Below are 26,922 nucleotides of genomic sequence, written 5' to 3' on the forward strand. Positions count from 1 at the left end.
TCTCACCATTTGGCACTGGGGCTTCTAAAAGGAGGCCTCCACTTTTAGAATTCTCCCTTTAGTGGTTATAGCACTGGGCTGAGGATCAGGGAAACCAGGGTTCAAATTCCCACTGATCTAGATTGTATTTGAGGTTATGGAGGGTTCAATGACCTGCCCAAGATCACAAGGCGATCAGTGGGAATTGAACCCTGGTTTCCCTGATCCTCAGCCCAGTGCTATAACCACTAAAGGAAACAGCAAGGGATATAGTTTTCCATTTTCTGAGTGCTGCACATTTTCACTTTTGCGGCAAAACTACTCAGGCAAAAAGCAGGTGCAGATCTGTGCAGCTACTTATTTTTTTTTGTTGTTACATTTGTACCCCACGCTTTCCCACTCATGGCAGGCTCAATGCGGCTTACATGGGGCAATGGAGGGTTAAGTGATTTGCCCAGAGTCACAAGGAGCTGCCTGTGCCTGAAGTGGGAATCAAACTCAGTTCCTCAGTTCCCCAGGACCAAAGTCCACCATCCTAACCACTAGGCCACTCCTCCACTCCTGAGGCAGTTTTCAAATAGAGAATTTTTTTTTTTTTTAGTTACATTTGTACCCCGCGCTTTCCCACTCATGGCAGGCTCAATGCGGCTTACATATACAGGTACTTATTTGTACCTGGGGCAATGGAGGGTTAAGTGACTTGCCCAGAGTCACAAGGAGCTGTGCCTGAAGTGGGAATCGAACTCAGTTCCCCAGGACCAGAGTCCACCACCCTAACCACTAGGCCACTCCTCCACTCAGCTCATACTCCCCCCCCCCCCCCCCCCCCGACGAGACTTTGCAGCAGTATAGATAGTTTTGAAAATCACCCAAAACAGAGTTTCTAGAGGACCATACCAGTTCTGGATCTTTTGTCTCTGTAAATCTCTCCAAAAGCAGCTTGACAGTTGGCAACTGGAGTGGGAGGCGATGCTTCAAGAACAGGTGATTAATCTGCGACTCGGGAAGAAATCCAAACAAGGTAGGGTCCAGAACTGTGATCTCTGCCTGAAGGTCATCTATGGCCTTTACACTGAAAGACTGCAGCCGGAGTTCATTTCTGACAGCAGAGAGAAGAATTTCATCTTCATTGGCTGGGTTAGGTAGTGTCCAATAGGCATCCTGGCAAAGACATATCATATAAGTCTTGATTTCTTACAGCTTATCTCCCAATCTGTCCTCAAGCAAACAAGCCCACAAATGCACAATAGCCTTCGATACATCTAATTGCTTGTTAACACGTGTGGCTTAATTGATACATATTAGAAGGTTGTGATGAACAAAACATGGTCATCATCACTAAAATGACACTTGCACATCTGTCAAAGCTAATTGGAAGGGAAGGGGACTTTCAAAGGTTTAGGCACTTTTATGCTGTCTTAGCTTTATCCAGAAAGATATCCACTGACTGGATAACTCCAGGCACCGCCCTCCCTCTTCCCAAGGACCACCCTAGTGCTACAGCAGAACACAGAGCAGACCAACAGTTTGACGAGATATGCAGTTTATTAAAACAAGCACCTGACGTGGTCACCTTTTGCCCAAAGGGGCTAAATTTGTGGTGGAGTCAGGCTGGGGAACATCTGTTTCCATTCCCCTTAAGCTTTTATCGGTGACGCAGCCTTTGGGCGAAATGTGGCCACATCGGGGCTTGTTTTAATAAACTGCATATGTCTTCATACTGTTGGTTTGCTCCGTGTTCTGCTGTTTTACTTTTGCAGATCGGTGCCTCTGTTTGTTTGTCCACTTTACTGCTATGCAGATAGTGCCGGGGTGATCTGCAGTACTTTTCAGCAGCATTGTCCGTATACTGCCACTAAAATTGCTGATAGGCTCCAGGTGCTGCTACCTGGATAACTGCTTTCCAGTACCTGGCTAGTATTTTTATAATCACTCTCAAAGAACCAGAGTATTAAGGAGGAACACAGTAAAAGGACTGACCCAAAAGAAAAGAACCTAAAAGAAATTCTTTATATAAGTGAAGGAGAGGTACTTGCTATGATTTTGCTAAAATTAGGCAGCACACTGAGTTATGTAGCTGTGTGGAGATATTAAGATGGGGAGGCGTTGAGACATGGAGACAGTTGAGATTGACTCACGTTGAGAAATGCTACACTGGTGTACTACTGAAGAACACAGAAAGACGCTGACAAGCGTTGGACATCATCCGGGTGTATGGGTACACCCGGCAAGATCAAGTTAAGTGTACCATTTCTTAGGTTCATTGTTTATTGTCTAAATTATTGAGAGTTAATATCAAAGGAAAGGTTGGGAGACCGACACACGTGATAGACAATATTTTTTAGTTACATTTGTACCCCACGCTTTCCCACTCATGGCAGGCTCAATGCGGCTTACATATTATATACAGGTACTTATTTGTACCTGGGGCAATAGGGCGTTAAGTGACTTGCGCAGAGTCACAAGGAGCTGCCTGTGCCTGAAGTGGGAATCAAACTCAGTTCCCCAGGACCAGAGTCCACCACCCTAACCACTAGGCCACTCCTCCACTCCATTAGATGAGAACTTGAAAGTTTGAGAGTTGGGCAAGCAGAAATTGCATACAAGTGTGTTTAAGAATGTAAATTATGTCACTGTGCCTGCAAATGTATTGGCAGTTGGCAGATATAGTGAAAAGTATTAGTATACAGTGAAAACTTAGATTGTGAGCCCTCCTGGGACAGAGAAATATCCAGAGTACCTGAATGTAACTCACCTTGAGCTACTACTGAAAAAGGTGTGAGCAAAATCTAAATAAATAAATAAATAAAATGTGTATGAAGTTTGTGGAGAAAGTGATAGGATTGACCTTAGAATTAAAATATTAGCAATTAAAATTTTTTTTTTTAGATGAGGTGTTCAATGATTGAGAAACTTGTCCACCCCTAGAGGCGAAACTTAGCTTTGCTTCGTTCGGATGAGTTAATACTCGGAGTACCTCTCCTTCACTTACTACTACTACTATTTAGCATTTCTATAGCGCTACAAAGCATACGCAGCGCTGCACAAACATAGAAGAAAGACAGTCCCTGCTCAAAGAGTTTACAATCTAATAGACAAAAAATAAAGTAAGCAAATCAAATCAATTAATGTGAACGGGAAGGAAGAGAGGAGGGGAGGCGAGTGGTTACAAGTGGTTACGAGTCAAAAGCAATGTTAAAGAGGTGGGCTTTCAGTCTAGATTTAAAGGTGGCCAAGGATGGGGCAAGACGTAGGGGCTCAGGAAGTTTATTCCAGGTGTAGGGTGCAGCGAGACAGAAGGCGCGAAGTCTGGAGTTGGCAGTAGTGGAGAAGGGAACAGATAAGAAGGATTTATCCATGGAGCGGAGTGCACGGGAAGGGGTGTAGGTAAGGACGAGTGTGGAGAGATACTGGGGAGCAGCAGAGTGAATACATTTATAGGTTAGTAGAAGAAGTTTGAACAGGATGCGAAAACGGATAGGGAGCCAGTGAAGGGTCTTGAGGAGAGGGGTAGTATGAGTAAAGAATTTCTTTTAGGTTCTTTTCTTTTAGGTCAATCCTTTCACGGTGTTTCTCCTTAATACTCTGGTTCTTTGAGAGTGATTGTTTAGTTCTACCAGAGAATATTTTGGGAACCCTTTTTTGGAAAATTAGTATTTTTATAATGCATGTTTTTGGCTGCAGAGAAAAGAGGCATTCTGGGAAGGGGAAGGAGTGATTGAAATCCACACGCATACATTTCAATTGAAAAAGCATTGGTATGTAGTAGGCATGGTGTAATCAGGTGTAATTTAACTCCATACACATTGCAGACGAACATCTTGGGGGTAATTCCCTAACAGTGAACCTATATATAGTAGGGATGAGCACCCAGAAAATATTTGTGTTGTGTCATTCCTAAGTTTTAGTTCCCTTTTTTTTTTTTAAGAATCCATAAATTGTCCCTCTATTTACCCCCCTTTTTTTTTTCCAATGTCTCCTTTTTATGTACCTATGATTCTGTTTGGTTTATTACAATATGATTCAATGCACGTGTTTTAACTCCCTTCAGTTTTCCTGTGCTTTACAAGAGTCTGGTGTGCCATCGTTTTACACATCTTTCTAGCCTAAAGAGGTATGTTCCTGTTCTTTTACACATGAGTTGTTCTAGTACTTACAATGTAAGCCTCTGTTTATAATTTGATATACATTCATTTAGATAGGATTTTGTTTTTTTGTTTTCTCTTTTAGGGTAATAGTTCACTGGTTTATTAGGAGTTGTTTTATGTCTAGTTTTTTTGCATGTTACCTTTTAAATTAGTTTTATATGCTTAGTTTTTTAAGCTTTGTATTTTTTGTAAGACATACACATGTATGTATTTTTTTAGAGTTCGATTTTGACCCCTGAGGCAGGCAGGTTGTATCGCTGAAACATGGACCGTGTTGGGTCTCTCGACTGATGCTGTAAATAAAGTGTATTTAAGCAACATCTCCTATGTTGGATCGTCCTTTGGCTAAACTCTACTTTCTCCTGCTTGTGTCATTTCCTGTGTGTGTGTGGGGGGATTCTTATTTTGTTTGGGGTTCACCCCCTTGTGTCATCATAGGAGATGGCACAAATGAAAAATTTCTGGGCCTGCTCCATGTGCTTTCCCCCCCCCCCCCCCCACACACTCCCCTATGGTTGGGGCCACAGTACTGCGAAACTAGGGTGAAAGGTCATTGCTACCATATTGAAGGCAACCAAGACCTTTGACAGAAGCAAGTGGGAATCGCTCCTGTCCCAGCTTCCTCCACTGGACCACCAATGCTTAAGGTAGGCCTGAAGGGGCAGCAGCAGGGACTAGGCTTGATGAAACTAAATACTTTAGGATATAAAGTTCACAGTGTCAGCAAGGAAACAAGAATATGCCATTCAATTCACCTTTCCCCCTGGAGAATAATATCGTAAATGGCTAGTAGATGCTTCTTAATATTTTTAAGGTTTTAAAGGGGTTTTTTTTTAAAAGGACCAGCAGAAAGCCTGCTCCAATCACCATTTATATTTTTTGACATTTTCATGGTGTGTTCGAAAGGAGTATCTCAGAAATAGGGAGCTGCTGGTGTAAGTGATTGCATGTAAATGCTGGGGATACTCGTGCAAATTACAGTATTCTATAAGTTATACGTGTAAGTATGGCCTACTGGGTAGAGCACAAGTCTTAACATCCAGAGGTGCCCAGTTCAAATCCCACCGCTGCTCCTTGTGATGTTGGAGAAGTCACTTAACCCTCCATTGCCTCAGGTACAAACTTAGATTGTGAGCCCTCCTGGGACACAGAAATATCCAGTGTACCTAAATGTAACTCACCTTGAGCTACTATTGAAAAAGGTGTGAGCAAAATCCAAAATAAATATAAAAATGTAAAACAAAAGTGTGAGTCCTGCCCAGACTCTGCCCCTCTGTGTGTCTATAGTATCATATGTGTGCATTTAGAGAATAGTGCTTAGGTAGAAGTTTATCATTTATGCTCCTATGTTCACACGTATGTGTATATGTCATTATTCTAATCATTTATGTATGTAATTGGCATATAAATGTTCACAGTATTATCCCATTCTGTTTGGAAGTCTTCAGGGATTGTGTGGGTTGAGGAGTAGTGGAGTACGTTACCCTATTCAAAATTTACCCCAGAAGGGCTCTCCTTCCATTAGGTTTTCCCATAAGTATAAAATGCTTCAGCCTGTTTTGAAACCAAAGGCAGCAATATTTGATTAGAGGTACCTGCTGCCGGCCTGGAATCATTCCTACCTGTTGACTTGAGCGCTGAAATCCAATGGGTGGGTTCTTCAGGGTGTGAATGTAGGATAAAGTTTGATCTCCAGATGGGGCTGTGATGCATTGAACGTTTGGCCCTTTAAAAACCTTGGAAAATTAAAAATAATAATCAGCAAAGAGGCATGCTTTCCCCTATCCATTCCACGTACATTGGCCTGCTGTTGCAGAGTCACCTGATTCTGACTGTGGCATTGGTTTGTGAAGGAGCTTGGGACAGGCCATGAGCCAACCTGTGTTCCCAGGCTGTCTCTTATGAAAGTCAGGCTAACTCTGTCCCTAGCCCTGCGCTTCTTCACAGCATGCTGCAACTGGAGCCACAGACACATTTGTAAAATATGAGTGGAAGAGAGAGTCAGGCAGCAGCAGCGTAGCTAGACCTCAGTTTTTGGGTGGGAATGACCCACACATTTCTTCTCTGGCAGGAATCCCCGGGCCCTGCCATCTGAAGAGTCCTTTCTGGAGTCCCTCGAGGCCCGAGCACTCTCATCCCCACATTTCCAGACGACACCGGCACTGCCCCCCCCCCCTCACGCACGCTCAGTTTCAAACTGCATCCCCCCATGCATGCATACAAAAGGATGCCAACTGAACTGAGCACGTGCGGGAGATGGGGGGGGGGGCAGTGCTTATTTTGGCAGCTGGAATCACACTGCTGACTGCTGCAGGGATGAGACTGCTCAGGGGACTCCAGAAGAAAGCACTCTTCAGCTGGCAAGGCCTGGGGATCCCTGCCAGGTACATCATGTAGATTCACCAATGGGTGGGCCTGAAGCGAAACTGGATGTGGGCCCCCTGCCCACCTGTGGCTACGCCATTGGGATCAGGGCCACATTTATGTGTATTGTTGCCCCTAAGCTGTAACATTTAAGATGCCTCCTCAATTAGATAGGAAGTAAATTTCAGCTTTAATAGTTTTCCATGATTGTGAGAGTGTGCATAAAATGCTACATTATGTATATACCTTTTTTAATTCTTTATTTATCATTTTAACATTCATAATATATACTTATGAGTGATAATACACAAAATAGAAATGAACTTTTCAAATTCACAATAGAAAATACTATCCACAATAATATCCGAAACTAACGACCACAAATTTAGGCAATTGATCCGACTTAAAGACTTCAAAAACCCTAACGCCAGCTCTGAGCTCGTGTTAGGTTTACTGCAGTAAGGGCACCCTTTTTGAAGGCGCTGTTCTCTGAGCAACACAGTAAACAGAAAACGGTCTCATTTAAATCTAATTTACATGCTGTTAGCGCTGATCTGGGGTGAGCTCGTTATTTGCCACGGTAGGGGCCTCCGAGCATTGTGCACCGGCAAAAGCGGGCAATAGTCTGGCGCTAATGGTTTCTAGTGCCCACATCTGCTTCTGAGAATCGGTGCCAGAGTGCCCTAAGGCACAAGGCCTGGTCACGGGGAAACTGGATCTTAAATTTTAGTCAGAGAAGAACAAGGGCTAAAAGCGGCAGACGCATGATGTAAGTCCCCGTCAGGGAAGGGATTAAAGGCTGAAAACAGTGGAATGAGTGAGTTCCGACTTCCTAAATGTGTCAGGGGATAATTCATTCACCCAAGGGCTTATCTTTAACCTGTTCACAAGGCAAGATTGTAGCACACAGGGAACACAATTAACATCTAAAGGAGAATTACCTGCAACCACCATTGGGATGAGCATAGTAACCCTGTTGCCACCCAACAAAGAGAGAGAAAGAGAGATTCTAGAGGCTCATCCATCCTATGCAACCACATCATCCAAGCTGAAAGGAAAAGTATACATAATATCTAATAGAGACTTTTTTTTATACTACTATCTTAAGGAGCAGTGAGTTGTATTTTATCACCTTTGTAACCTGCAACCCCTATGAAAGATGTTGGAGGTGTGAGTGAAATTACACCCAGGAGACCTTTCAGTGTTTCATTAATGAAGTGTTATGATCAATATTTAGGAGTTGGATTTAGGTCAGTGTGTGGATCTGGTTTCTCCTGCATTTGTGCGCAACGTTGGAGAGCACTGTCGAATGCCACGGAAGTTGACGTGCGATTTGGCAGCCTTCCGGAGAATGACCTGTTCGGAGAGGCTTGTCAGAGGGACCCTTCTTGAGGGACAGGACATCGAAACTGCACCAGAATTGGTTAACATTGAATTATTCTTATTTTGGTTGCTTTGTCACATTGTCATTGTTGAAACTACCCATGATTTCAGCACCTGAAATGTATTGATTACCGATTTTATTCTAATTTACTGTGTACTCTATATACTCTACATTCTTCTGTATTTCTTATTCCGGAATTGCGATCGCCACTACGGTATTTGTAAGCCACATTGAGCCTGCAAAGAGGTGTGAAAATAAATAAATAAATAAATATTTCAACCAGTTTACGTTAACCCTGTAGACAATTTGCCTTATCTTATTATTCTTATACTGTATATAATGTACTTGTAAATACTTGAGTTCCAATTAAAGGGTCTTTGTGCCCGTTATTGTTCTACTCTCCCTAACTCTTTTTGCTATTTACTGTAAACAACATAGCTAATTGAAGGTGAACACTTTACAGTCTGTGTGCCATAAGTTAAAGTTAAGAGGGAAGGAGGGTATATTTGACCATAGACACTATGGGGCCAGATATTCAGACCGCAGGAGTGAGACCGGTTAACGCCCGCGGTCGGCGTTGAGCCTGGATATTCAATGCGGGGCCAGTGATCGGCATTGAATATCCGGTTTATTTTTGGACGGTTTAAAGAAAACTCTCTAAGTCGATAGTCAGACTTAGCTGCTTATCTTTAAACCCAATTTGGGTGTGCATCCTCGGAATTCTAGAACACTGCCCACAAATGTTAAGAACGAGTCTGACCCGCCCATGCACCACCCATGGCCACACCCCCTATTGGGTTGCACTCTATGGGATTTGGGTGCACATTGTTATAGTGCATAACAAGATGTGCGTCCGGTACAATCTGCTGCCTACCCTGACGTGTTTTTAGAAAGACCATTTGGGATTTTATTTTCTATCAAAGAGAATACTGCCTTAAGGCAGGCACCATTCTGTGCCGAAACACGGCCCGTGTCGGGTCTATTTCATTAAAGATTGTACCATTGCTCCAGTCTTGGGACCCATTTGTGCATTTTTTGCTGGCTTGGTTTGTGTATTTTTGGACCCTATCAGGGGCATAAATCGAGAGAGAAGGGCGCCCATCTTTCGACACAAATCGGGAGATGGGCGTCCTTCTCTCAGGGTCGCCCAAATCGGCATAATCGAAAGCTGATTTTGGGCGTCCTCAACTGCTTTCCTTCGTGGGGACAACCAAAGTTCATGGGGGCGTGTCGGCAGCGTAGCGAAGGCAGGATGGTGGCATGGTTAAGAGATGGGCGTCCTCGGCTGATAATGAAAAAAAGAAGGGTGCCCCTGGCGAGCATTTGGCTGACTTTACTTGGTCCCTTTTTTTTTCACGACCAAGCCTCAAAAAGGTGCCCGAACTGACCAGATGACCACCGGAGGGAATCAGGGATGACCTCCCCTTACTCCCCCAGTGGTCACGAACCCCCTCTCACCCCCCCCCCCAAAAAAAAAATTAAAAAACATTTTTTTTCCAGCCTCTATACCAGCCTCAAATGTCATACCCAGCTCCATCACAGCAGTATGCAGGTCCCTGGAGCAGTTTTTAGTGGGTGCAGTGCACTTCAGGCAGGTGGACCCAGGCCCATCCCCCCCACACCTGTTACACTTGTGGTGGTAAATGTGAGCCCTTCAAAACCCACCAGAAGCCCACTGTACCCACATGTAGGTGCCCCCCTTCATCCCTTAGGGCTATGGTAGTGGTGTACAGTTGTGGGGAGTGGATTTTGGGGGGGCTCAGCACACAAGGTAAGGGAGCTATGCACCAGGGAGCAATTTCTGAAGTCCACTGCAGTGCCCCCTAGGGTGCCCAGTTGGTGTCCTGGCATGTCAGGGGGACCAGTGCACGACGAATGGTGGCTCCTCCCATGACCAAATGGCTTGGATTTGGTAGTTTCTGAGATGGGCGTCCTTGGTTTCCATTATCGCCGAAAACGACCACGTCTAAGGACGACCTAAATTTCAAGATTTGGGTGTCCCCGACCGTATTATCGAAATGATCTGCACGGTCCATCCAGTCTGTCCAACAAGATAAACTCATATGTACTACTTTTTGTGTATACCTTACCTTGATTTGTATCTGCCATTTTCAGGGCATAGACTATGCAGGTCTTTTTCTGCCGTCATCTACTATGTTACTATGTTATATGTTACATTGACACTGACAAATAAAGCACACAGTACCTGCAAACAACACATTAAAATCAAGAAGACATGTCACGTAATACTGTACTTGCAGCACTGCCATCCCATCCGTTAGAAACAAAACATACCAGCACCCTCCAAAAACCCAACCCTACCACAAAGCAAAACCAAGAACCAACTACATCAGCCCACCCACCTAAAAAGCATCATATACCCCAAACCACATGCCACCCCTAAACTGATCTACAGAACCCTCCACTCGATCAATCTGAACTCAAGCCAGCACACATATCCCACCAACTCCAATGCCTTGTCTTGCACCAGTGGCGTTCCTGGCCTGGATGGCACCCGGGGCGGAGCGCCGATGCACCCCCCCCCGCTAGATGACACCCCCCCCTCCGGTGAACGCCGCTGGGGGGGGGGGGTGCTGCGGCACATGCCTGCTCCTCCGAGTTCGCTAAACTTTGTTCGCTGCAGCTCCCTCTGCCCCGGAACAGGAAGTAACTTGTTCTGGGGCAGAGGGAGCTGCAGCGACTGAACAATGTTTAGCGAACTCTGAGGAGCAGGCACGCGCCGCGGCACCCCCCAGTGGCGTGCACCAGGGGCAGACCGCCCCCCCTTGGTACACCACTGTCTTGCACTAACCTAATTTCTAACAGTAGGCTATTTAACAATATGGACCCACATCCAAAAACGCCCTCACTCTCAAGCCGACCACCCTTCATTTTTTTCAATAAATTTCAAACCAGCCTGGTCGAGCTCAGTGATGGTGTACGACTTGCAGTGTCTCTTGTTGTTTCTCTTGACATTTTGCAAATAGCTTTGGTGCAAATTTTACAGCTCCAGCACAGGGTCCCCCATATCTAGGGGGGGGGGGGGCTCCAACAACCTCAAACGAGCCCCACATATTTTAAATACAAAGGCAACCAAATGGAACTGAATTTCTTACTTTCAGCGTCCCAGATCGCTTTCCACTTAGCTGCTGTAGGGAATGTATGTGTTTCATCTTAGTTGGACACCCTGTCATCACTTTGAGAAAAGAATTTAAGGAACAAGATGTCACACCATATCAGTTCCCAAATGATGGTTTGTTATGAAACACTCCCATGTGTTTCAAGGCTGGATTGGCTGACACATTGCCTACAATTCTGTAAAGAATCAGTTGTGTGTACAGTCTGTTTATTTATAAATATACATTTTCCAATTCAACTATAAACTTCCTAACAAATTTTGTTGGATGAAATATTTCAAATATATTTTTCCATCCCTTAATTTTTTTCCACTAATTGAATGGTAATAATGTGATGATATAGAATATGCATGCTAATTTTTTTCATGATTATGGCTTCTAATGTTTGCTATTACCCATTTTACTACTACTACTAATTATCGTTTCTATAGCGCTACTATCGAACAAGCAAATTCTCTCAGGGATACTAGGTTTTCAACACAGATGGAATAAAACATTCCAGTTTATGCAACAGGTCAAGATTTTATTTATCAAATATATATCCCACTTATACAGCTCATGTAAGCGGGTTACAACTAACACTTATAAAACAAACAAAAAAAAACAAAAAACAACATAACATACAATAATAAAAGTAACATATAACTCCTCTAAAATATGAAAGGAAACCCTACATGTGGCTGAGTTACACTCCAAACCACAATGAAAATGCCCCCTATTTACACTGCTATCATGCAAGGGTGGCAATATGAGACACTTGTTTTCTTGACTGGATGTCTGTATAGATATGAACCTTCCCTAACTCCTGTACACTGCTTGTGTTAACTTCCTTCTAATTAAACCAGTGCCCTTTTTTCACACCACGATGAAAGGTTTCTATGGGCTTGATATTCAGCCGGTGGTGATATTCAGGCGCAGTTGACCGCCACTGGCAGTTAAACCTGAATATTCAATGCTGGGTCATGTCCAGGTTTCGGCACTGAATATCCAGTTTTGCAGAGCTGCCTAACTCAGATATTAAAAAGTAACCGGGGATGCTAGAGGCTATTAGCGCCGGATATTAAGAGGTCCAGAGTGCGGGAACAAACGAGCGCAGGTAGTAACATCACAATGAGCTTGCAAATACAGGCTGATGAGCTCATTCACCATTTCTCCCCAATGTTCAGCGAGAAGCTCACCAAACAAGGGTGCTCCTCCTGCTGCAAACCTTCTGCCTGCTCGAGCTAGCGTTAGGGTTTGAGAAGCAGAACGGCCATCGCTTTGGACCACAAGAGCTGGATAAGGGTGCAGAAGAGGCCAGAGAAGGCCCCCCCTCCCCTCATACCAGCGCTGGAAAACACTCACTGGCACAAGCAGAAGGCAGAAATATTTAATGTAAGTGTTAAAAGTTGTGGAAAAAGCAGAGGGCTGGACATTGTCTTTTGGGCCAGTGCCTTGATAAATCTGGCTTTGCTCCAGTCTGATGCATTCTCAGCTTGAATTGGACTTGTACTTGTCTGATTAGTTTTATCTCCATTCATGTTCCTTATTAGTTTGTCTCCATTGGTGTCCTTTAAAATACTTCTCTCTTATGCCAGCGCCTCTTCCTCCTCCCTCTCTTGCATTCTGGGCATGCGCTTAAGAGGTGTTGCTTAACGCACAACTCTGGAGCACGTGCACCAGACACTATGCCCCTGCCGAACTCCCTAATGCTCAATGCTATGAACGCACCTAAATTTGCATCTCATTAGCATTGAGCATTAGGGAGTTCCTTCGGAACAGCGTCGGAGGTTTAAGCATCTGCCTATCAGTACTTTACCAGCTATTGACTACCACATCAAAATAGAACTGATTGTTATGTGGTCCCATTTATAGAGTTAATCTGGCCACTTAAGTGTCTATTCAGCCAGATTAACTCCACGCCCAGAATGCCCCTAAAATAGCTGGTTTGCAGTTTGGCATTAACCAGTTATTTTCAGCAGCATTAACCAATTAAGTGCTGCTAAAAATTAGAGGTTAGATCCTGAGCAGGCAATTTAACCAGCCAGGAGCTGTTTCTGGCAGGTTAAATTGCTTTGAATATCGACTTCCACCATTTCCTTTATTTTTCCTTTTCCCTTCATGATTCCTAAGGGGCGGGGTCACACGAATGTCTTAAAGCTACTTCACAAGCTGATGATCAAAAGCCCTGCGCTGTTCCAAACAGCGCTCTAAAATAGCACTGGAACAGCGCGGGGCTTTACCGCACCGATGATCAAAGATAATTGCATGCGAATTTAAGCACGCAATTATCTCTGATCATGGGGTAGAAGTGCGGGAGAATTGTGCCTGAGCATGCACTCAGCACAATCCTCTCGCACTTGTTTGACAGGTCTAGGCTGTCAAAAGCTCAAATCTGTCAAACACAGGGGCTGGAGGTCCATGGGACCACCAGGCCCCAACTACCCCTGCCCCGAGCAATGGGGGCTAGAGGTCCAGCGGACCTCCGGTCCCCCCGATCCCCCCCCAGGTTCAGGGAGGGCTGGAGATCTGGTGGGTCTCCAACCCCCCTTGTCCCCCAGCTATAATCCCTTATATGGTGTATAGCCCTGCCCAGCGCATCCCAGGATACACTGGGCAGGACTGGACGCCACCATTTTGCGGCATCACAGGAAGAGGAGGGAGGCAGGCAACCCTCCCTCCTCCAACCCACAAGGTAGGGGGGACTGGACCACCAAGGACCCTTCGCTGGGGGACTAGGGGGGGCAGCTTGAGACCCACTGGATCTCCAGTCCTCCCTGAACCTGAGGGAGGTCGTCGGGGGGGGGGGGGGGGGGAACCAGCAGTCCAGCGGACCCCCAGCCCCTGTCGCTTGGGGGGGGGGGGGGTTGGTTGCTCGATCACTAGGCCACCAGGGACTGTTTGTTGAGGGGAATTAGGGGGGACTGGAGACCCACCGGATCTCCAGCCATCCCTGAACCTGGGGGAGGGGATCGTCAGGGGGACCGGAGGTCTGCTGGACCTCCAGCCCCCTGTCGCTGGCAGGTTTGCTGTTGGGGGGAATGGGGGCCTGCCAGCATGCAAATGCATGCTGTACAGGGCTCACCATTCCTCCCCAATGATCTGCAAACCTTAAGCTCGGAGCTGGCGTAGGGTTTGCCGTGGCCAGTGACCCAATCTTTGGTGCACTGGCCGCTGATCATTGGGGATGAATATGTTTAGCCCTGTTTAGCATGCATTTGCATGCTAGTTGCATTCAGAGCCCTCGAGCGCGTTGTTTCATGCGCTTGAGGGCTCTGATCATGGGGTGGTAGCAAACGCCGGTGCTAGTATGGCGCTAACAGCCTCTAGTGCCGTTGTTTGCTTCTGATCATCCCCCTGTCAGTGAGATGGTGTGGTGAGTGAAGTGTTGGCAAGCATTTTTGGCTTCTTGCCCACAGTCTGAGCTGATACCATTCTAAGAGTATACTCAGTGGGCTTCCACCAGGAGAATGACCTAGCATGTCTGAGATCCAGTTATATTCCAATGAAGTTGATCATGTATGATATGACTCATAGTTAAGGCTGGTCCAGCAATCAATATAAAGTGGCTTTATTCCGTTCTCACAAGAGTTGCAGACTTTTTGACCTACATCTTTGTAAACATAGGCTATGAATATTTTTATTTACAGACGTCACCAAATAACATGACCAAACAGTTCACTAAGCCTGAGTTTTGAGTGAATCAAACAGGAAAATGCCTAACCAGGTTGAGCTTTATTGTGTAGTGTGAAAGAAGAATGGTGCCCCCCCACACTGCAAAACTGAAAATGACTTACGACCAAATGCGCAAAAGAAGCAGTAAAATACAGCTGCCTCGGTAAAACTTACCGAATTGTAAACAGCAACCAATGCACAAAGGGAATCATATTCAAATGAGATGCACGGATCCCCCTTTGTGTATCAGTCACTGTTTGTGACTTAAACTGTCAAATGCATTTAACAGCTTGCACAAAGATCCCTGGTGATCCAGTGGATCGCCTCCTGACCCCCCCCCCCAGGGGACCTCCACACCTCCCAACCCCCAGAAACAATTCCCTGGTGGTCTGGTGGACTCCTGCACCCCTCAGCCTCCCTTTCAAAATCACCCTGGTGGTCCAGGCGACTTGGTTCCCCCTACACCCCAGCAAAAATCTACCCTGGTGGTCTAGTGACCCCCCCCCCTTCCCTGCCCTACCCATACTTTAAAAGGTTTTTCTCCTCATATGGTGCTTAGTCCTGCACAGTGCATCCCAGAATACACTGGGCAGGGGCTGGGCACCACCATTTTGGAAAGAGCAGAGGCAGGAGGGAGGAGGTGTTGCTCCTGTCCTCTTGCCTCCAACTTTTTAATGTACAGGCAGGGCAGGGGAGGGAAGGGAATCACTAGACTACCAGGGTAGATTTCTGCTGGGGTGCGGGGTGGGCTGGGTCCACTGGACCACCAGGGTGATTTTGCTAGGGGAGCTGGAGTCCACCGTACCACAGGGATTTGTTTTAGGGGGTTTGGGAGGCACAAGGTCCACCAGAGATTTTTTTTCAGAGGGGCCGGGAGATGTGGGAGGGGCACCGGGAGGATGCAGCTTCCATCAGACCACAGGGAATTGTTTCAGGGGGGAGGTAGACCGGGAGGTTGGCGGGTGCAGGGTGTCACGTTTCCTGGCTGTTCTGAGCATGGGTACTGGTGGCCATCTTGGATTCAGGCTTATTCCAGGGTTTGGCGGCCATCTTGGAGAGGGCTGTTAGGCCAGGGCAGCCATCTTGGAGGTGGCAGCTGCAGGAAGGAAGCCCTTATTTGGTCGCAGGGTGTTCCCGATGGGGGCTGCCATCTTGTTTTTAGCTGTGCCTGGTTGAGCCTGATTCCTTCCTATTTAAGGCTCTGCCCTCAGTCTATCAGTGCTTCGGCTTCTACTTGGTTCGCTGACTAGTAGCAGTGCTTTGGATCTACTTCTGACGGATACCTGGTTCTGACCTCTGCCTGTTCCTGGACCTGCTTTTGACTGCTGCCTGGTACTGACCACTGCCTGTTCCTGGACCTGCTTTTGACTGCTGCCTGATACTGACCCCTGCCTGTTCCTGGACCTGCTTCTGACCCCTGCCTGGTACTGACCACTGCCTGTTCCTGGACCTTCTAGTGACCGCTGCCTGGTGTTGACCTGTTGCCTAGCCCTGGCTTGCTGTGACCTGCTGCTTGGTCTAACCCTGTGGACTTTGTGCTGGACTTTGTTCTCTCTGTTGCTGGCCGCCCGAAATCAGGGGCTCAACTCCTGGGGAACAGCGGGAGGCACAGAGAGGACTCAGGGTTTTTCGCCGACAGCCCGGTGAGGGTTTCCTTCATCGTGTTCAAGGGCTCACCTCTCCTTGGAGATACATTACACAGGGCCCACCAGATCACCTTTGCCTTTGCAACTGCCTGCTTGTGCTTCCCTGACAGCTCTAGAGCAGCAGTATTATTTGCTTGTTAAAGCTAGGCGCTCTGGAGCTGTGCATCCCCCCCCCCCCCGAATTCTCATTAGAATACTAATGAGTTTATTGTAATACATTTGCATGCAGTTCTTGGTGGCTGCTAATGGCCCACGGAAACCCCCTTTGTGCATTACTCACTAAATAATGTTTGCTTTAGACTGGCTAAAACCAGTCTAAAGCAAACATTCCCAGCATGATAAGCTTTGTGCATCAGGCTGTTAGCGATTCTACCTTCCTGAGCTCCAAGTAAGGAACACGGAGAAAATCAAGCTAGAAAGAAATCAACTCTCCTCATTAATATTAAGCCAAGGTCATTTGGAAGTTTCTCGTGGTTTTTAACTGTAATCACAGCCATATCACTATAGATCTTTCCTGGAAGGGGATTGCCAAAATTAGTAAAAATGCCGCATGCCGCAAATATATACAACTCACTGTCTCCTAAAAATATGCTGTTCACTTACTTGTGCAAACTGCTGCCCTCTATGTTTGCCTCTGTCCTGCTGTTCATAACCTTGGTCATTCTTGATTTTGTCATGCGGGTTTGGGGGATCTACAGAACTTCCCTCTCTATGCCTCTTGGCATGGGATACCAGCTCTGGTTGAGTGTTATTTTTCACCAACTGTTTTGTTGTGCTGTGAAAATACAGGGAGATTAAAAGGTAAGATAGAAAGTTGTGCAGGTGGATTGCAAAAAACTGATTTTGATATAGTATAACAGTGATCTTCACGATTTTTCCAATAGGGGTGACTGGTAAGAAGAAACGTAGCCAGGTTGAAGGCCTCAGACGGCATTGGCATGTGTTTTAAATGCAACAGATCACGTTAAAAAACAGCACCAGTCTGTTTGGGGGGGGCGACTGCTCCCCTGGTGCCCCCCCTAGCTATGCCTCTGCTGGCAAGAAAAACAAAGTTGGGTATGAGAGTTGATATAGTCATCAGACAAAGTGAATGGTTCAAAGGGAACAGGGGAATTCCACCTCCAAGGGCACAGCTGTCCTAGTAGTTTAATCCTCTGGTGATGTTTTCAGCCCCAATTTTTTTTTTTTAATTTTTGGTTACATTTGTACCCCGCGCTTTTCCACTCATGGCAGGCTCAATGCGGCTTACATGGGGCAACAGAGGGTTAAGTGAACTTGCCCAGAGTCACAAGGAGCTGCCTGTGCCTGAAGTGGGAATCGAACTCAGTTCCTCAGTTCCACAGGACCAAAGTCCACCACCCTAACCACTAGGCCACTCCTCCACTCCAAATGCTTATTATCATTTAGAGTGACTCTTGTCACTAAAATAAAGTCTATTCCCCCCCACTCTCTCTTTCCCTAACGCCATATCTCCACAAAGAGAAATAAGAAGACCCAAAAGAAAAGGCCAGAAACTTCCAGAACACTTGCCCCCCCCCCCCACATATTCTCTGTCGATGGCCCCCAGCCCATCAACGCCACATGTTCTTTTCAGCTTCCCTTCAGGACACACTGTTCTCCAGCTGAACTCTAACCAGTCTCAGTTCCCATTCCCACCGTCAGCCTTTTCCATCCTGTCTCTACCCTCAACCCGTTCAAGCTAGCCTTCATCCCAGTTTTTTAATCCCCCCCCCCCCCCTATTCTTTCTGAAGAAGCTCTTTGCCCTCCGGAACAGCTCCTCTGATTTCTTCCAGCACCACATGACTTTTCAGTCAGTCTGGATTGCACAGCGCCCTGATTCCTCCTCATCGCTCTTTCAGTCTCAAGAGAAAAGTGTGGGAGTTTGGGAAGGACGCGGTTCAAATTCAGAGAGAGCCACGTTAAACAAAGCAAGAAGATAAGATGACACTTTTTTTATTGGATTAACTTCATCCATTTTTTTTGACTAGCTTTCAAGGGTAATGCTGCTTTCTTCAGATCAGAAATAAGCAAAAGATGATGACATCAGAATATACACCGGGTCTGGAAAAAAGTGAGCCCCCTAAATATTTTGTAAAAACAACCACAAACCTGCACCAAATTAATTAAAATATTATGTGCCCAGAGTGATATCTATTTCAAACAATGTTGTGTGGTTTTGTCAAATTTTAAAATAACAGTACCCAAAAGTTAGAGTTTCTAACACAGTTAATGTCAAGCTGAACAGTCCGAATGTTTAAATCTGATCTTTTAGTGCCGTATCCTTTTTCTGTTTGACAACAATCATTACAGGCTCCTTTCTAATAGAATCTAGATTCTGTACGCTACGAGTTTGGTTAAAACGCTGTATCTTCATCATACCCAACAAATTCTTTAGACTCACCCAAAAATTGTATCCGAGCCAGAATATATATATAACAATTTAAATAACTAGAGATCATATTTTACCCCTAAGCAAAATAGCCTCTGCACACAGACATCAGATAATGAAAAGTGAAACTAAAAGTCACAGTGCTTTTACAATGGCTGACTTTGCCCCACATTTGGAGTGACAAGAGATGTCATATCTCCACAGAGAGGCTAATTCCTAAGGAGTTTATCATCATCTGAAATTTACTGACAAATTCCTGCTAAACTTTTGTATCAAAAGCATTTATTTGGAGCACTCTGTTTACCATATAAACCTCTATGCAAAATCATAATTTCATTACTTGCAACCGCATTACACACACGTAAAAAAGAATGCAAAGACTAGCGTTCCCCCCCCCCCCCCCCCCCAGACTACCTTACAATCCCTGGTGGTCTAATGGTGTAGTCAGGGCAGAAGTAATACCCAATTGTCCTTGCTCATGTCAGCTCTATTCTTAAAATGGCTGCTGTGACCTCTTGCAAAAGTTTTGCGAGATTGCCACTAAAGGTCATGGCAGCCATTTTGAGAGCAGAGCCAGCATGAGCAGGAGTGACTGGGCAGCACTCCAGCCCTTACTACACCCCACATACAGCTAGGGATTGTAAGTTAGGCCTGAGAGTAGCATCTACAGTGGGCGGGAGGGAGACAACCAGAACAAAGTACAGATTTTCGGCTTCCACCAAAAACACACAACCAGGATTTGGGGCCAGTTTCAGCACCATAACCAAAACCGAAACTCGGTTAGCCTGTAGTCCAATAATAGTCTCGCAAGGGAACGAAGACTCAGAATGCTTTTATGTTTTACTTATATATTCTGATATTTGTCATCTTTTGCTCATTTTTGACCTGAAGAAGGCTCCGCCTTCGAAATCTTGCCAAAAAATGCATGAAGTTAGTGTGATAAAAAAAAAAAGCTATCATCTTATCTTGTTTTGTTGCTATTTATTTTATCTTTAAAGTAGACTAACATAGCTACCACACTATTGTATTGAGAGCTACATATGACACTGGTAGAATGAAGCAACAAGTCTCTGAGGAAGAGTCAAGGAGGTCACATTTAGAATCAATGAGGATTGCTAGTAGCCCCCTGTACTATAAACTGGTTTGGGGGTCTTTAAAAAATCATAATGGCTATGCATAAATTGAATTTGCATGAATGGAGACATTTGAAGAAGACTAAGAACTTATATACAATGGGGGGAAACAATCTCTCATGTTAAACAGGAAATGACATACATTCTTCCCAAGATTCGTCTTCCGCAGCCTAGTACAATCCCTCGTCCTTAGCCACTTGGATTACTGCAACTCATTATACGCAGGATGCAAAGAGCAAATACTGAGGAAACTTCAGACAGCCCAGAACACAGCAGCCAGGCTCATCTTCGGAAAACCTAGATATGAAAGGGCAAAACCACTACGAGAGAAAACTACATTGGCTTCCACTCAAGGACCGCGTTACTTTTAAAGTCTGCACATTAGTCCATAAGATCATTTACGGCGAAGCCCCAGCGTACATGTCTGATTTAATAGACCTACCACTCAGAAACGCTAAAAGATCATCCCGAACTCACCTCAACCTTCACTACCCAACTTGCAAGGACCTGAAATACAAGACGCTACACGCGTCAACCTTTTCCTACAAGAGCACGCAATCTTGGAATACACTACCGCGCAACCTAAGAATGATTAACGAACAAGCCTCCTTCCATAAACTACTGAAGACTCACCTGTTTGAACAAACTTAAGGAAAGAGCCAAAACACATAGATACCACACTCACTGTTCACCAATACAATGCACATCCACTTCTTATCCCTCATCCCGTTATCCAGTCAATCATACATTTATTCACGGAACTATATACACCATATGTCTTGGTGTCTAACAATGAATGTTTTTTCCTATTGTCTCTTTCTAATGTTTCCAAGTTGATGTCCCATTGTTATATTCCCAATGATATTCGAATGTCTCGCACAACCCTGTAATGTTATCCATAACCTAGTTGTAACAAATGTATCTCTACTATTCATATCTTATTGTAAGCCACACTGAGCCCGCAAATAGGTGGGAAAATGTGGGATACAAATGCAATAAAATAAATTAATTAATTAATTAATAAAACCCCTAGGAGTATCAAGCTTACATTTTAGGTTTTTCCACAAAAGATTTTATATATTTGCTTCCAACGATCTTTACAATTATTTCAGGTGTTGCATCAGTTCCGAATGGAACATTCATGGTTGATGAAATAAATGTCCGACAGCTACAAATTCAAAGCACCCATTCCAGTATCCAGGTAAAGTTAAATCCGATTCCCCTTTAAAGGCTTATTGTGCGCTGCTTTTCGCAGGTAATTTTCTGTTGCAATAAAGAATACAAATGAAGACATGGTTATATGCATGACTGAACAGGAGAGGTTGTTATGCAAAATCATTCAACTCAAATTTACACATGCAGGTTAATTTAGAAGAGCGCTCCAAAGACTACTGTGTGAAGAAGCAAGTTTCTAATTCCTATTTAAACGGCTACACACAGTATATACAGGATAACAGGTCTTGTATATTGCAGATTGTTAGTTTCACTAGACCGAATTCCCTAATCTGCGTTAGTTTCACTAAACCGTATTCCCTAAACTCCAAGAGGCTCAAAGCTACCTTTCTTATTCTGTCAATGCAGAAATAGGCATCACAACTTTCCCATTTAGTAATTTGTGTTATACAAACTCTGTAATACTGCAGGCATTTTATTTTAGTGTACATGATTGCTAGGGCTCTAAAAAAAAACTGGCTGGCATACCTATACCAAAATCATAGCCGCGGGCAAAGTGACAGAACCTCTCAATGCAATGGTTAATTAAGGCATTGGGTTTCTTAAAGATCCAGATTTTAGTAATACAGTTTTGGAACAATATGCAAACAGTACCAGTTGATCGCTAGCTCTTATCATCAGTGCCTAGGGAGACCAGATCTTCCCTTTTTCCCTGTCCAGCTCCGCCAATCTGATCCTATATACCTCGGCGATTTTGCAAAGCGCTTCTGCGACCAGGTTGAACCACTTGCAGCTCAATCCGGGAGTCAAGGTGAATCTGCCAGAAGGTTTACTGGGCTCGAACGAAGCCATTGGCTGTGATTGTGGGCGGGGCCAAATTCGGACTAATCGTCTTTTCCAGATTGCAGGGGTAGGCGGGCTTTGGCTGGTTGTTAGGGACGCTGGCGCTAGTTGTTGGGCGGTATCGAGCAACTAAAGTGGGGCTGTGGTCAAGTGCAAAATCCCGCAACATAATAATTTACAGTGAACTTGTCCGAAGTTCACCACCAGTACGTCCAAAATCACAGGGTTAAGACATCGGAGAACTAAAGACAATTCCCGCATCAGATAGAATGCTTTTGCTTTATTTCATTTTCCTGGCCGGATCTGGGGACCCTGTCAAGTTTAATTGTTATGTTAGTTACTTAACCACCTCCCCCCCCCCCCCGGAAAAAAAGATACCGGAGTGGCAGAGCTGTGAGACGTTTTGCAGATGGTCATGACTTAGTTAGAGTGACAAAAAGTTAATGTAAAATGACCTTTCACCTATTATTACTTTTCCTAGCCTTTGGCAGCTTGCCTAGATTATATAAATCCCGGTTGTTATCTTTTTCCACTTTGCATTTATCCACATTGGAACCATTCTGTTCTTAGAAGTGAAAATAATAAAATGATACATTCCTATGTTTTAGGGATGTGTCTTGTCTATGAACTCCTTTAGTTACTGCTGGACTCTTAAGTTTTGCTTCATGTTTAGTGAGGTAATTAGATTGTAAGCTACATCAGCAAGGACTGTCTCTTCATGTCCAGTGTACAGTGTTGCCTACAGGGCCGCCGAGAGGCTGGGCCTGGGACAAGGCCGCCCCCGGGCCCCTGGCCCCGCCCCCACTGCCACCCCCCCAGGTTGTTGTCATCGCCGCCGCCGCCCCCCCTGAGGGGGGCCCGGTGCCACAGTCCCACCCGCCTCCGCCACTGGGCCGGGCCCCTTCCACTGGAACCCCCGCCAGCAGAAGTGCTGTCTTCTGACTCCGGCGTGCACGGCCCACACAGACGCGCTCCTCTCAGCTGATCTTCGCTGTACTCTGCAGGGCTTCTGTGCGTCTGACGGGGGGTTCGGGTGGAAGGGGCCCGGTGGCGGGTGGGACTGCGGTGCCGGGAATTTTGTCCCCCCCCCCTGTTCCCCCCTCTTGGCGGCCCTGGTTGCCTACGTCTAGTAGAGCTATAGATATGATAAGTAGTAGTAATAGTAGTACTAGTAGAACCAGTGTTGACTGATTCTGCTCTGTCTGATGCTCAGATTCTAAAATCTCTGGCATTGCTTGGATTTGCTCAGACTTGTATGCAGATATTTAATGTATTCAGGGCCGACCTAACCATTAGACTAGGCAGTCGCCTAGTGTGGCATCCTCATTGGGGCAGCAAAGAGTAGCTGCAGTTGAAACAAATTTTTCATGGTCCCTTCTCAAATGAGTTTCCTGAAGAAACACCACATGTGGTTTAAAGTTTTGGCGCTTTTGAAGAGAGTTCAGGTGCGTCTCTGAGCTAACGCGAACAAGGAAAGGTCCTGATAGACTGACGCTTTAGCTTCGTTATAATCCACGGATGATAGTTGACGAGCAAGCACCAACAAGCTCTCCTTAAAAGCAAATGAAGAAAATCTCGCTATAATGTCCCTGGGTCTATTGTCCAGTGTCTTCCCCAAGGCTCTATGCGCCTGGTCTATTTCCACTGCACCTGAATCCAGAGTATCGCCCATGATTTTTATACGCAGTAAATGCACTATGGTGGGAACATCCTTCACATTACCATTCTCAGGCACCCTATGGAAATGGAGATTATGCCTGCGTCCCCCGATTCTCGAGATCATCAACTTTATAACGAAGCTCCTCAGTTTGCTCCAACAACTGAGAAAAACAAGAGTCCACAACTGCCGCTCGCTCAGACTGCTCGTCAGCTGGCTCCTCCAAAACCTCCACCCTGCCCCCGAGCTCATGCAAATCCAGACTGATAGCATCCATATGCTCCAAGATTTTGACCTTAGAGGCCTTAATATGTGCATGGATCTCCTCGAGACATTTGGCTAATTCCTTCGGGAAGCCTTTCTTGGGGAGAGAATGACACAGGGCTGCGTGGGAGGATGCTGAATCCGACTCTGACGAGCAACCAGGAGCAGGAGATGCATGGCGCCATAGGCCCTTAGCCAGTTGTCTCACCGAATGGTGCTCACCCTCCTTATGCTGCGACGAAGAAAGCTTATTCATGGCTACCAAGAACTCACCTGTGCTTGAAGTGGGAATTGAACTCAGTTCCTCAGGACCAAAGTCTACCACCCTAACCACTAGGCCACTCCTCCAACCAATAGAAAATCATGTGTGCTAAAGTCCCATTGTTATTGTGGCAAGACCAGCAGATTGAGGAGGCGACTTTCTTGGTAATCTTTGCCAGGCGAGCAGGAGTCCAGTAGGCTTGAAGTATTATGAAGAAGGAAGATTGAGATATTGCTGCTTATTTTGTAGGATGCATGGTTTTAGTCCAGAAAATAGTCCAGTCAAAGACAGATGAGGTGAAACACAGCACTTGCTCCCATGATAATTTTAATGGAGTTACAGAGTCAATACTGGATTCTTGAAGCTTTTTGTATACCAAGGAGGCTTTCTTACGACTTTTGGTAATACTTTGGCAAAAGGAGATAAACTCAGAGGAAGATACTGAGAGAGACTTGTAATGAAGAAATACATTTAGAGATAACTTTCCATGAAAGTGAATCTATTAAAGAGATACTATGTAATAAAGACAAAGCATTTGGTGATAACAAATTGCCAGACAAATACAGCTGTGGTAAAGACCATATACCATTTTTTTCCCATTCAGATTTTTGGTGAGTTAACAATGTGGAATCGAACCTAGGATTGTACCAAAGAGGAATGTCTTCTACAGACATAGTTTTGAGATTAAGCCCAGATTTAAATTCACGAATGGAAGAAACACCTGCATTTAATAATCTAAGATGTTTTACATAGGGATATTAATCCATGAATGGAAGAAGATAAAGAGGGCAGGGTTGAATCAGTGCTGCTTCAAATATATGCCATGTAGGTGTGTGTTGAGATAAATCTCTGTGAAACCAAGTTAAGATTGTGCAAGTCTAAAAACCATATGATATTTTCTAAAATCAGGGATGTTGACACCACCTTTATCTTTAGGTAGTTTAAGTTTTTTTGAGAGCTATACGAGGAGGTTTTTGTTTCCAAATGAATTTATTTAATAGAGTCTGTCTTTTTATAGAATGAGTTTGAAAAAGGAAAGGGAGGGGGGGGGGGGGGTCATACTTAGTATATAATTTAATTTAGGAGCCAAAACCATCTTGATGGCTTCTGTCCTACCCTACCATGTGAGGTAGAGAGGGGACCATGAATTTAGGATTGTAGAAGTTCATCAATTTTCTTAAAGAAGCAGCTTTACTTAACTTTGAAAAATACACTCTCTGCAGCTGTTCCATGGCCGACAATGGCCAAAGTTTCGATAAACTGCTTCAGGGTCCGTGGAGCATAAAACTGTAAAAAGATCACAAAGAGAAGAGAATAAGAGCTTATTACAATAATTTCCTCAAATACAAAGCTAGTATTCACACTCCCGAACTCCAAGCAAACGGCTGTTCTTCTGACGGCTCTTTACAACCTCAAACGATGGCGTCCTTTATATAAAGTGATGTCACACGCTGAGAATCTGAATGAACCAATTAGGCAGCAGGACTTCATCATACTGTTTCAATAGAAATGACACCATTTTTATTTATTTATTTATTGCATTTGTATCCCACATTTTCCCACCTCTTTGCAGGCTCAATGTGGCTTACAATACGTCATGAATAGTGGAAATACATTAGGAAATAGTGTTACAGAAGGATTTTGGGCAACATGATTATGATATGATAGCAGTGGCGTAGCCAAGGGTGGGCCTGGGTGGTCCCAGGCCCGCCCAGTAGCAGCACACATATGATGTGGCTGGCAGGGATCACCAAGCCCCACCAGCCGAAAACTCCCAACAACTTCCTGCATACCTTGTAAATAGTAGATCATCACCAGTAGCGAGCAGCGACTGATACATACTGTTCGCACTGACCCCACATCCTTCCCTCTGAAGTATTCCTGCCTATGCAGAAACAGGAATTTAAATCAGAGAGAAAGCTGTGGGGTCAATATGAGCAGTGCGTATTAGTTGCTGCTAGCTGCTGGTGAAAATCTGCTATTTAAAAGGTATGCGGGGGAGGGGAGATGTCTGAGAGACCATACGGCATGTAGGCGAGAGAGGGAGAGACCAAATCACTTGTGAGAAAGGGCGGAGTTCTTCTGCCCACCCATCTTGGGCCTAGGCCCACCCAAAATTGGATGTCTGGCTACGCCCCTGCATGATAGTGGTATAACATCAGGTATCTTGGAATTCAATCCAGTAGGTTCCAATGTTTTCAACTTAAAAATCCACATCCTATGAAGTACCAAAGGCTTTGCTAAAATCCAAATAAACCAGATCAATGAATTCCCACGATCTAGTTCTCTGATTGCCCGTTCAAAATTATCAGTCAGATGTATTCAGTTCACCATGCAAATACATCTGCATTTTCATTGTGCAAATCCTGATAAACCAGACTGATTCACAGCCCTACTGGGGCTGGGTTTGGGGACCTCTGATGTAAAGCATAGGGCCATCATAATGCTGTTGAAGGAATGAACAAATTATTATAGCAAGTCGGTATTTGGCAAAAACCTGCAAGGCAAGGGGAAAAGACATGATAACTCACAGATGACATCAAAGACCAAGGATGCCCTGTTTTTCTATTACACTTGAGACAGATGTGCAACCCTATCAGAATCAGAAAGGCCTTCCAGTCAGGAGTTTGCTCTGCCATCAATCGGCTTAAATTCCTCTCACAAACTGCTACAGTAAATTTTTAAAAATCACAATCTTTAAGTCTTCACTTTGAGACCTGGCAGTATATTGTCTAATTGATTAAACCTGGCAGAAGTTCTGCTCACAGACTGGCTGCCAGTTTATTGTTGCTTTAATGGCACATAAGTGCTATCTGCAGGCCAGAGGAAACTTTTAAGAACAGCACAGGATAGCTTCATTCAAAGAGAACTGAGGCCTTTTCTAGCAG

General features: G+C 45.0%; 1 protein-coding gene across 3 annotated transcripts in view; it reads right to left on the reverse strand.

The window, feature by feature from the left end:
* Positions 1-21,806, reverse strand: part of C6H1orf87 (chromosome 6 C1orf87 homolog) — a 47,707-nt gene extending 25,901 nt beyond the window's left edge. The window contains exons 1-5 of one of the 3 annotated variants that reach the window (XM_030206417.1): positions 21,753-21,806; positions 20,884-21,098; positions 16,916-17,087; positions 5,750-5,863; positions 877-1,140 (exon numbers count right to left, since the gene is read on the reverse strand). In XM_030206417.1, the coding sequence (XP_030062277.1) occupies positions 877-1,140; positions 5,750-5,863; positions 16,916-17,087; positions 20,884-20,978 (645 nt within the window). In that variant the 5' untranslated portion in view covers positions 20,979-21,098; positions 21,753-21,806. The other 2 variants (XM_030206416.1, XM_030206418.1) reach the window with 2 other exon arrangements.
* Between the last annotated feature and the right edge of the window lie 5,116 nt (positions 21,807-26,922).

This window comes from Microcaecilia unicolor, chromosome 6 (genome assembly GCF_901765095.1).
Source record: "Microcaecilia unicolor chromosome 6, aMicUni1.1, whole genome shotgun sequence".
Taxonomy (NCBI): domain Eukaryota; kingdom Metazoa; phylum Chordata; class Amphibia; order Gymnophiona; family Siphonopidae; genus Microcaecilia; species Microcaecilia unicolor.